Source organism: Bombus bifarius, unplaced genomic scaffold (assembly GCF_011952205.1).
Source record: "Bombus bifarius isolate JDL3187 unplaced genomic scaffold, Bbif_JDL3187 scf7180000008358, whole genome shotgun sequence".
In the NCBI taxonomy this organism is placed as follows: Eukaryota; Metazoa; Arthropoda; class Insecta; order Hymenoptera; family Apidae; genus Bombus; species Bombus bifarius.
Window position 1 is genome coordinate 284,562 of NW_022884611.1, and position 12,425 is coordinate 296,986.

The following is a 12,425-nucleotide window of genomic DNA, read 5'->3' on the forward strand; positions in this document are numbered from 1 at the left end:
AACCGTTGCCAGTTGAAAATGTCGAAGGATCGTCAAATTTACCGCTTGATTCGTTTGCCTTTTTTTCAATAACAATGTACTTAAAGAAGTATCGGTAAGTAATTAAAGAAATGGAAGTGCTCTCGAAATCTCCGGAAACTCTCAGCTTATAAGAAAATTATTATGGCTTCCTTCAGAGATATTCAAAGTGATTAAAGTCATTACCCCACCCTATTTGTGTCCTTATATGAAATTATAAAATGTAATATTAAAATTTCGCTGTATCTACACTTAATAATTTGTACGTGTTTAATGGATAATTTAAATTAATTGAAAAATATGTAATTTTACTTTAAAATAAATTAGATTGTTAGATTAATAAATTAAAATTAATACAAAAAGATTGTGAAAAAAGTATCAACTTTAAAAATAACAAATTGTATACAATTGCTTCGTCATATATTTATGATTTTTTACAATCAGCGATTATTATACAATATTTTCAAATACACATATTTAATTTATTTTCTATAATAGAATCCTTGAACAAAACTATTCAAAATACCAAAATATTTATTTTTATCATAATGCAAAAATAATTTATAAAAACAATAAGGTAATGATAAAAATTAAAATTAATAAAGATTTCTCATATTCATATGGCAGTTAAACTTTCGTGGTTCTTAATTTTTAATTTACAACGATTTATAATCATAACAAAGATAATTATTTTAGAAGTTATTAATTTTATAATAGATAGAATACGAGAATTACAGAATATGTTTTAGTCGTTTCATTCATTTCATTTCAAAAAATAAAAAAAAAATCGCGTCTTTTAAAATTATGTGTTTTTATAAAACTGGCAGGTCAAACATCCTTGTAATGTAATAATTTATTTATATTCATTGATTCATATAATTTGTCCTTTTGAAGGAACAGGTTGTTGCAGTACAGAATGATGTAGGACAATAAACTTAGACAGTAATCTCAGCTATTCATTTTATTACAATATGATTTATATAATATACGTATCTAACCTGTCTTTCTTTATCTTCTTTCAACTGCTTTTCCAACATTTCATATTCGATCTTTTCTTGACGTCGTGAAACCATTTCTTCATAAAAGCTACTGTAACTTGGTTTATTATTCTCATGTAAATATTTCTGAACATGTTGCGTTAATTCAAAGATCATTACTTCTCCCTGTAATTGTTTTGTTAGCTCCACTAATTCGGCATATAATACTGCAACTTGTTGATGAGATAAGCCTCTGCTATTTTCCAACTCTATGTTTGGTACTCTGCAAGTTATGTAATAAAAAACGTAAAAACAGTTTTCGTAGTACAGATCACATAACTTTAAGTTATGTCGATTAGATTTAATATACATTCATATTTGGTTAAATTATATTAAAGTCTAAAATTTAAACATTAAATTTCACCGATCTATTTTCACAACTATCCTACCTTGTGCAATTCTCGCATTTATATTTCCGAAACATATTTATATGTATGTATGTATGTACATGTGTGTGTGTATTTAACATGTAGGCATGTATGTATAATGTCTGGAAATGTCCAGACCCTGCATATTAATCAAAATTTTTTCAGTCTAATTTCAAATTAAAAATCGTTTTTATTAAAGTATTAAGTTGTCCCAAAGTTTGTATAAGGAAATAACAGATGCACAGCATTTTTTGTTTTATATTATTTTATTGAATTATGCCTGATTCGTTTTGTAATAGACAATACACTGTCACGTCCCGCGCTGCGCACGCGTCGTAACGTAGGCTAAAACTACCAATAGTACGAGTGAGCGTTCCAATTTGAAATTTAAATAAATTTTAACAATTTGTATATAAACCAAATTCGAACCTCACAACCCCCACGGAATAACCCGTCACATGACAACCCCTCCACGGTAGACCTAAATATAAATAAGCGTAGCGACATAGAAGAAGCGGTAATAATTCCTTAGTTTTAGAGTAGTTAATTCCTCAGTTTTGTGTAATTAGTTTTCTCAGTTCTTGGTGATTAACTCCTTAGTTCTTGGCGATCAGTTCTCATTTCCTGGCAAGTAATTTCTTGTTCATAGTGATTAATTCTTAATTCCTCTAGCTCTTAATTTCTCAATTCCTTTGTTTTTTTTATTCTTTAGTTCCTTAGTTTTTCAGCTTTTAATTCCTTTAGCTCTTAATTTTGCTCTCAGGTTCTTTAGTCCTTTAGTTCTTTAGCTTCTAGTTCTTTGTTTTATTAGTTTCCAATTCTTGTTAGTCTTGTTAATCGACGTGTTTGTATTTGTCAATTTGTAAACTATCGAAAATCTATCAAAATTAAAATCTTGTAATTAATAAGAGCGAAAACGTATTGCGAACGATTGTAACTCCGAGCATTCGAAATTTCAACGACTATTCTGTCAATATCCAATTAGAATACGAATAAACATTTTTTGTGAAGAATATTTGTCTAATAATATAGCAGGATTAAGGGAACATTTATTTTATCCAACTTTAATCCTCTCCTGTGCCAGTACTCCTGCGCATAGCAGGTTAGCCGAAACGTGGAATTTAATTTCAAATCGCATTAAATAACAGACAATACTACAATTTAATCTAAATTCAAAAATTAACGGCAACGCAACCAAAACGAGCCAGACAAAACGTAACAACACACAATTCAATAAAATAATATAAAACAAAAAATATTGTGCAACTACTATTTCCTTATAAAACGAAATAAACTTTTGGGACAATTTAATATTTAACAACCACTTAACTTCCTTAGCTCTCAATTCAGATACATGTAACATATTTTATTGAGGACTAATATTTCACTATAAAATATACAACGAATGTATTGACATAATATAGAAAAACTTCGAGAACAATTACATATTTACAGATTAGCTAGTCATGAAAAATTGCGATTCAAATTATTGGGTTGACAATGATTGCGGATTTTGTCAATTCCACCTAATGACAAAATCCGCAATCACTTAGTTGCCAATCCAATATATACAATGTTAAACAGACTCCTATGTGCAGTCTATTTTATTTCTTATTACTAGCATTACCTATCTTGATCAAGATATTTTATATCAATAAAACGGAGATGTCGGGAGATAATGAATGAAAAAAATCTGGAGATAAGAATAGAAGAAATATATACGATTAAACTCGACGCAAATCACCTTACCAGGCCGGTCAAAATGACTAATTTGACAACTTTATCTTAAAATTCCTATTTCATGATATATTTCTTTCCGCAATGATGTAATGAGTTTTGCAGGGGTAGTTAAAGGAATAATATAATAAACTTTAATTTTGTTTTATTCATTTAATATAAAAGAAATTTTGTATCATGGCTACTTATATCAGTACAAGTGAAATTGACCAGACATATTGGCTGGTACTGGTATAAGTGTAATAGAATTCTATAATCTGTTTACTGAAACCGGACTCGTTTATTTAGATGGGGTATTAGATATCTAGATATAATTTATATTATCTATAAAAGTTTGTTTACATAAACACAGCCGTAAAGTAACGTACAAAGTAATAGGAATAGCTGCTCTTGCCGTTACACACGGTCATTCTGTAGAGCACAGTCGTTGGAATAAGATCTGATTTATCGTTTTATAAAGCAATATTTTACAAGCCTTGAAAATAAGTAAACAATTGAAAGCATCCGAATTGTTGCAAAAACTGAAAAGGATACCAGTGGGATGCTCTGATATCGAAGATAGTGAATTCTCTGAGTGTGATGGAAGTGAACCAGAGGAAAAAGAAATTGAAATTTGTAGTGATAACGGTAATAGTGACATTAGTGACAAAGAAAATGAGTCCTCAGAAAGTGAGCCAGAGAACATTTTGAATGTACGCAAAAGAATACGTGCTCAGCTGTTTCCAAGTTCTGAAAATGAAACTGAAAGTGTACAAGCTAGGCCAAATCCGGCCCCACAGCATATGCAAAAAGAAACATCATGAAAGATAAGGTAATTAGCGCACTTTCCCTATAATTGACAGCCATATGTTGCAACGTATAATATCTTGCACCAAATCGGAAACCTTGTTTTGGATAAAAAATGGACCCTTACAGAAACAAAATTGAAAGCATTCCTTGGAATATTGTACGCACGGGGAGCATACGAAGCGAAAAATTTGAAACTTTCATATTTGTGGAATACAAAATGGGGGCCAAGCTTCTTTTCCAGCACAATGAGTCGGAATGAGTTTCTTGAAATGTTGAAGTTTATTCGATTTGACAAAAAAAATGATAGAAGTCAACGTTTGAAAAATGATAAATTTGCACTAATATCAACCGTATGGGATAAGTTTATTGAAAACAGCCAGAATTGGCATAAACCTGGTACAAACATTACAATAGACGAGCAACTTTCCCCACCAAAGCCAGATGCAGGTTTACACAATATTTACCGAATAAGCCCGACAAATTCGGAATTAAATTTTGGCTGGCATCTGATGTTCAAACAAAATATATTGTAAATGGATTTCCTTATTTAGGAAAGAATTTGTGGTACTCAAACTTACTGAACCGTAAAGTATGATGGGAAGGACCATAATGACCGACAATTTTTTTACAAGTTTGTCACTGGCATATAAATTATTAGTCAAAAGAACCACACTGGTTGGCACAATACGCGGAAACAGGAGAGAACTCCCTAAAATTTGTAAAACGAAGGAGGATACCATGGTTCGCTTTTCGTCGCTGCTGTATCCATCAAATGAGATTACACTCAATTTATAAAAGTAAGCCGAGAAAGGAAGTTTTTATCTTGAGCTCAAAACATAAAGCCGTCAAAATTAGAAAAAGGGCGTACCTGAAACGGTCGAATTTTATAATAAGACAAAATTTGGAGTAGATATAGCAGACCAAATGGCAAAAAAATATAGCGTGAAGTCGGGATCAAGAAGATGACCACTTCAAGTATTTTCAATATTTTAGATTTAGCTGGCATAAATGCCTGGATTTTATATAAGGAAACCACAGGTGAGCAGATATCCAGAAAAGAGTTTGCGTTTCAATTAGCAGATGAACTTGCCGCTGACAATGAAAAATCACGAGTAGAACAAAGAGCATCTGAGATTCAAGGTACGTCAAAGAACTCACCTTATTCACGCAATTGTCAGATAGGGTATTATAATAATAATAAGACCACCATCATTTGCGATGTTTGCGGAAAATGCATGCAGAAGAAAGTTAACGTTTGTAAGAAATGTTACGAATGATAACTTTTGTACCTAATAATTTAAGATATATTTGTATTTCATTTATTCTATTATGCTTATTACGTTTATTATGATATTACTATATTATACTTCTTATATTTACCAATGGAAATTTATTTTAATATTTTTGTTACCAAAGATTTGGGTACTAAATATTCTTCATTATTGTACTTATCTGTACTTATTGTTATTATTATAGTTGTTATTATATAGTTTTTATGATCTCAGAACATGTAGTTCCTTTTCTAAAATAATAATAAATCAATAAATATTAAAATATTCCATTATTACGTATTTTTTAAAGATCAGTAATTTCGACTTGTTTTGGTGGAGATAGCTACCTCTCAACTGTCGGTAGTTTTAATGTTAAAATATGAAAATTTTGAAGATCTTCCTGTATTTGATGGGTAAAAATATTATTCTAATCCATCCTATTTATTTTCCAAAATAAACTCTCTACCCGTTTTGATTTGCACACGTTTCTAAGTCACACTGATAATGAACGATTTTATGTCTTTTTTGCTTTTACTATTTGCACCAAGTAGAAGAATTTGAAAATAGCTTAGTTTCATTTGAGATACAAAGATTATCAATTTCGAATTCTAGCATTCATATTAATATTTAAATACCAAATTCATACTTTTAGCTATTTTCTATGTTTAAACTTTTAAAAAATAATGATTTATATAGAATAATTAAATTCAAACAGTTTTATTACAATATTTTTTAACCCTTTCGCTCCTAACGTCGGATATATCCGGCATGCACAATGTGACATGATAAAATCGTTTGTTCCTTGTGATTGCAAGTTATTGTTATTATTTATACAGGGTCTGGTACTATTATAGGGCCCGAACATAAAGACTGTGATAAATCAAGAAGTATTGTTGTTACGTTCCGTGACTCTCTGCACAAACCAGACTCCACACCTCAGGCAACATAGCTATTAGATGTCTAAACACCCTTATTGCGGACCCTCAATAATCTTAATCGGGTTGGCTCGATAGTAGTCCTAGCCACTTCCCCGGAGTGTGGCCGGACTGCACGACGGCCAGTTCGGTTTCCGGAGAGGGCGGTCTACGACCGACGCTGTCGCCCGCGTCCGCTCCCTTGTCGAGGAGGCCGAGCGGCGTGGTTACGTGGCGCTGGCCGTGGTCAACGCCTTCAACAGCATCTCCTGGGACACGATATGCCGGGCCCTCGAATTTCATCGGGTGCCCGCATACCTGCGGGGTGTGATCCGAGCGTTCCTCCGGGACCGGAGTATCGTCTATACCGTCCGGGGCGGAGGGGTGACCGGGAGGGCTGTACACCGCGGGGTCCCGCAGGGTTCGGTGTTGGGTCCGTTGCTGTGGAACATCGCGTACGATGCAGTGCTTCGGACGCCGATGCCTCCGAAATTGGCACTGACGTGCTACGCCGACGACACGTTGGTGCTGGTCTGGGGCACGGCATGGGGTAGAACCGTCCGCCTGGCGGTGGCCTGCGTGGTCGCCGAGATCAAGGGATTGGGACTGAGGGTGCCCCCTGAGAAGTCCGAGGCAATGTGGTTTTGCCGCAAGGCCGATCACGGGACGCCTTCAGCGAGTTATCGCCTGAGGCTGGAGGGGGCTGAGATCAGGGTCGGAACCAGCATGAAGTATCTGGGCCTAACCCTAGACAGCCACTGGACCTTCAGTGCTTACTTCGAGCGCCTGGCACCGTCTGTTGAGGCGACGACGAACGCCTTAGGACGTTTGCTGCCTCGGCTGGGCGGGCCCGACGTCGGAGTGCGCCGGCTGTACGCCGGCGTGGTGCAATCGAAGCTCCTCTACGGAGCTCCGATCTAGGCAGAGGACCTGATGACCAACCGTCGCAGTCTCCTAGCGATCAGAAGGCTGCACAGGACGGTGGCCATCAGGGTAGTGAGGGGCTTTCGCACCATTTCGGCGGCGGCAGCGGCGGTGCTCGCCGGGTTTCCCCCGTTCGAATTGCAGGCCCTGAGGTGTCGCGAGATTTACCTCCACACTCGGGGTGTGTCGGGCGGGGTGGGCCCGGCGGATGCCGACGTCGGGGTTCGGGCTCGGCGGGCTTTGCTCGACAGATGCCTCGACACGAGAGCGGGTGCACAGGGGATAAGGGTCTTCAGGGCCGTCCTTCCAAACTGGGACGTTTGGTTGGACGGCGGCGGGCCTCGCCTGACCTACAGGGTGACGCAGGTGCTCACCGGACACGGCTGCTTCAGTGAGTATCTGCACCGAATCAGGAAGGAGGCGACCGGGCGCTGCCACCACTGCGATGCGAGCGTGGATTCAGCGCAGCACACACTGGAATACTGCCCGGCGTGGGCACGCCACGACCTCATTGCGGAAATCGGATGGGACCTCTCGCCGCCGACGATCCTCGAGGCATTGTTGGTAAGCGAGAGAAAGAGGAGGGCCGTGACCTCCTTCTGTGAGCAAGTTATGCTTCGAAAAGAGGCCGTGGAGAGGGTGAGGGTGCAGTACTCTCACCCTGAGAGGATTGACCGGCGAGGGCGCGGCAGAGACCATGGACGCGCTTCAGTGAGGCGCGCTAGGTCCGCCGCGCCCCTCGGTGGGGTGCAAACTTAGGCGCTGGCAGTTCAGCGCCCCGGGGCCGCAAAGCAGTCCGGTAGGGGAACCGGGCTGCCTGGCGGGGCGGTTCCGGCGACGAGGCGCGATGTGACAATGGCCACACACCGCTCCATCAAGCGGTGGTATTAGGCGGGGGGGGCCGTGTATCGCTCACACCGGTTCCCGGGCCCCTTTCGATCGCAGCCGGGACGGTCATCGTGGAGGTTTTAGTCGGTTGGAGTCCAGCACTACCACGCCGCTTTTCCCCAAAAGCGACCTGGTGTCCGTGCGGATTTCCTCCACGTTAATAAAAAAAAAAAAGTTCTAGCCACTTAACGCCTCGATCCAAGATGCTCGTTGCCGTCTGAATAATGCTGTCGTCGCTGGGGTGGGCCTTGATGTGAGGTGAAAGGAGGTGTCGGGTGAGGTATCGGATGAGGTGTCTAGAATGTCGAGAATTCGGCCGCTAGTGATGTCCCGAGTCTGGATTCGAGTTTCAGACCCATGCAACAGCGTGTGGTGTCGTTTCCCGCACATACGACAGGATACGGCGGTGCAATGAAGAAGTGCGTGTTCTCTCCCCAGGCACTTGGTGCACACTGATACCTCATTGGCGGCTATAAGGCGTTCTCTGACGGGTTTCGCCTTGAAGATCCTTAAGGTCCTTCAGACCATTAGGTTTTACATAAAGTTGTTGGAGTAAATTGTGATTTATGTGTGTTAATTCAGTGTGTATTCCATTGTGATTGCTCAATTCATAATAAAGTTTAATAAAACCAAAGTTGATAGTTGTGTTGCGACTCAGTTATTTTATTTTATCATCCAACCCTAAAGTTTACGTAACAAGAGAGTCGTCGCTGCCCGTTTGGAGCGACACATGTCGGCGCGGGTGCCGGCTTGGCACGAAAGCCAGTACGGCTTCCGGAGGGGCTGCTCGATGATCGACGCGGTCAGACGCGTGAGAGCCCTCACGGAGGACATGGTTTCCCGGGATGGCGTGGCACTGGCGGTGTCTCTGGACATCGTCAACACGTTCGACTCCATACTATGGAATAGAATAGTAGCGGCCCTGGAATACTTCGAGGAGCCCCACTACCTCGTTCATCTAAGCGCTGCGTTCGACCTGAGACGAGCGACAGCCCCTGCCAGGCTTAGCTAATCCAGGTAGCAAGGTACTGGGTGCCTTGTGCGCTGGTTGGGCGTAACCCCAACTCCTATGGCCCTAGGGGTGCCCGGGTATTGTATGGTGATAAATTTGCGCTAAGGAAAGCAGCCTTTACCAAAGACGAGAATACCTCGTTCGGCTGATCCGCGACTATCTCGACGACAGGTGGGTAGGGTACACCAGCAGGGAAGGGGAGAAAAGGCGGCCCGTCGAGCGCGGAGTTCCGCAGGGCTCAGTGTTAGGACCGATCCTGTGGATCGTCATGTACGACGAGGTACTGCGCTGTCCGCTGCCTCCGGGTGCGACCATGGTCTGGTCATGGTCGCAGGGCGCGGATGGCACGAGACGTTGCGTCTCGGGGAGGTCGCAACGGCTTGCGCGATACGCGCTGTGCGCGGACTGGGCCTGAGGATCTTCCCTGCTAAGCCGGAGGCCATCCAGTTTTACGACAAGAATAGGCGAGAGACTCCTCCGCCTGGTCTGAGCATAAGCATGACAGGGGAAGCTGTCGGGGTGAGATCGCAAATGAAGTATCTGGGTCTCATCATCGACAGCCAGTGGACGTTCGGACCGCACTTCGACTCCCTGGTCCCGAAGATATCGGTAGCGGCTAACGTCTTGTGCGGCCTGCTGCGGAACATCGACGGGGCGGGAGTCGCGGTGCGCCGATTGTACGAGGGCGTCATTCGATCCGGAGTGATGTACCGGGCTCCGGTATGGGCGTATGATCTGATGGTCAGTCGTCGCAGCATCCTGTTCTTAAGAAGGCTGCACAGGGTGACCGCCATCAGAATCGTCAGTGGATACCGAACGGTGTCGCACGCATCGGCAACTGTTTTGGCCGCGTCTCCTCCGTGGGAGCTCGGCGCGTTGGCACTCAAGCAAAAATATACCTACTTGAGAGCGCTGAACCCTGGGGAGGACGCGGCCGAGCAGGCGGCCCCAGACGACGTGGGTCCAGTGGCGGTCTCAGCTGATCAACGAAGGAGGCGAACATCGAGGCGTGGAGGCGGTCCTCCCAAGTTAGAAGACATGGAGGAGCCGCCGCGGTTTCCCGCTCACCTACAGGATGATCCAGGTGCTCACGGGACATGGCGTGTTCGGCGAGTACCTGATGAAGATTGGACGCGAGGCAATGGACATCTGTCACCATTGCAGGGAGGGCAGGAGCACAGCGCAGCACACGCTGGAATTTTGTCCGGCATGATAGCTGCCCCGTCATTGGAGAGAGATTTGGCCTCTTCGGTGATCGTGGAGACGATGCTGGGCGGGCCGCACGAGTACGAGGCTGTCCGTTCCTTCTGCGAGCAAGTTATGCTCGTAAAGGAGCTGGCAGAGAGGGAGAGAAAGAGGAACTCTCACTCTTGTAGGGTAACGCGGCGAAGGGCATGGCGGTCAGGCGGCCCAGGGCCGCTCCACCGCCGCCCCCCTCAGACCGTGTCTAGCAGGGGGTGGTGCTAGGAGTAATGGCCTCCCCTAGCGTCAAATTAATTAGTTAGGGAAATTTGCAGGATTGTCTCAATCAAGAGAATGCGGGGAGAGCACAGGCAGTAATTCGCAAGAAGTCCCAGGGCACTCCTGTCACACGCGTAGCCATTGTGGAGTTTTAGTCGGTAAGAGTTCGACACTGCTCTACTGCTGCCGTCGCGTTATTTCCTTCCCGAAGTTGATCCTTCGCTTGTTGGAATTTGCTGCATTGATGATAATGGTGGAGTCACGTGGCACTGTTTGATTGGAGTTAGGGGGACTGCTGTGTTACTGATGTGTACACTGTTTTATTTAACGGTTTAGTGCATATGAGTTCGGCTCGAAGGACCAACTGTTCGACCGTTCGCGGAGAGATGCGGTAGATAGCGCCAACGAGAGTAGTAAATTCTCGTTACGATAAGATAATCGACACTACGAATTAATCGATCCCCTATTTCGGTTAAGATAATAGAGGTGGTTAAAATGATGATAACACTGAGTTAACAGGTTAAAATATACGCTTTATTTCAACACCTTTAAGATTTAAGTATTTATGTGTGGTGCGTGTAGATATGTTCTCAGCGAAGTGTAAATAGCAAGTTAAGATGATGACTGATGAAAGAACGGAAAACCAGTCAAGATGTTCGCTGGTCTAAGGACGTAAAACCAGAAGCGTAAAACCAGAAGCTGCATAAAATGGCACGATAAAAAAGAGGTTTTCATGATTTCAACAATACATACAGAAGAATTTGTGGATGTACCAAAATACTACAGTGCACAAGAAATTTTACAGAAACCATCTTGTGTATACAACTATGATAAATTGATGGGTGCTATAGACAGGACAGACATAGTCATCAGCACTATAAATTCTACCCGCAAAACAACAAAATGGTACAAAAAGTATTTCTTCCATATGATTGATATGTGCTTATGGAATTCATATTGTCTATACAAATTGGAAATCAACAAAACAATATCAATTGCAGAATTTCGACTGAAATTAATAGATCAAATTTGAAAGAAATATCAGAAAAAACATCCCGTCATCTTACTACATCCGGAAATAATTACTTATCAAGACTCAACGGAAGACATTTTCCTTCACTTTATGAAGCTACAGGAAAAAATATATCACGAAGGTGTGTTGTGTGTGCGAAAAACAATAAGAGATGAAAATCTCGTTATCAATGCCAAGAATGTGATGTTGGGTTATGCGTTTTTCCATGTTTCAAAACATATCATATTAAATTAAATTATTAATCACTGTATATTATTCATTCATTATTTTCAATCATTGGTCAGACTCTTTATACCCATTAAATAAGTTTATATCTTTTATGTAGAAATTATAAGTATATTGTTTTAAAGAAAAGTCCCTTTTCTTTCAAGATAAACTGTCCACGCACAATGTGTACAGTTTCGGCGCAGTGTCGAGTTCAGTACCGAACCGCTGTAGCGAAAGGATTAATATTCAATACTTATTATTATAGCATTATAGCGAATTTTTCCTTAAAACTTTGACTGCCACGCCGAAATTCCCGCAGGGAGGACTTGCTGATGTAAGTCTATGGGGGCTGGCAAACCCACGTTCCCGTAGCCAGGGATGACCGTCGGGACAAGCGTCCCATTTACGTGAGTCCTCTATGTACACCGCAAGGAAGGACGCCGGGAGTGTAGGCGAGAGGTTCGTCCATGCTCTCCCTACGTGGCCTTGGGTAATAGCGCACCCACGATCCTGATGCCAAGGATAGGACCGTCGGAATAAGTTCCCGGGCACTTTGTGTCTTGAGGCCCTCGCTTACGTGAGTCCTATCTGGATCTGTCGAGTACGGTTAGCAGGTCGCCAGCCGGCAGTGACGTGGCGGTACATCCATACGATAGTCTCACCAATGACTTAGGATGGTACCACGGGCGGTCGAGTGTAAGCCCGGAGGGAGTAGCGACCCCTCTGCTCGACCAATTATGGGTTCGGACTCGTGGTGGCAGTGGTT

General features: G+C 42.3%; 1 protein-coding gene across 1 annotated transcript in view; it reads right to left on the reverse strand.

Moving 5' to 3' along the window:
• Window positions 1-12,425, reverse strand: part of LOC117212709 (eIF-2-alpha kinase GCN2) — a 29,866-nt gene that overhangs the window by 12,811 nt on the left and 4,630 nt on the right. The window contains exon 3 of the mRNA XM_033457711.1: window positions 1,017-1,278. Coding sequence (XP_033313602.1) covers window positions 1,017-1,278 — 262 coding nt within the window. The remainder of the gene's footprint in view (window positions 1-1,016; window positions 1,279-12,425) is intronic.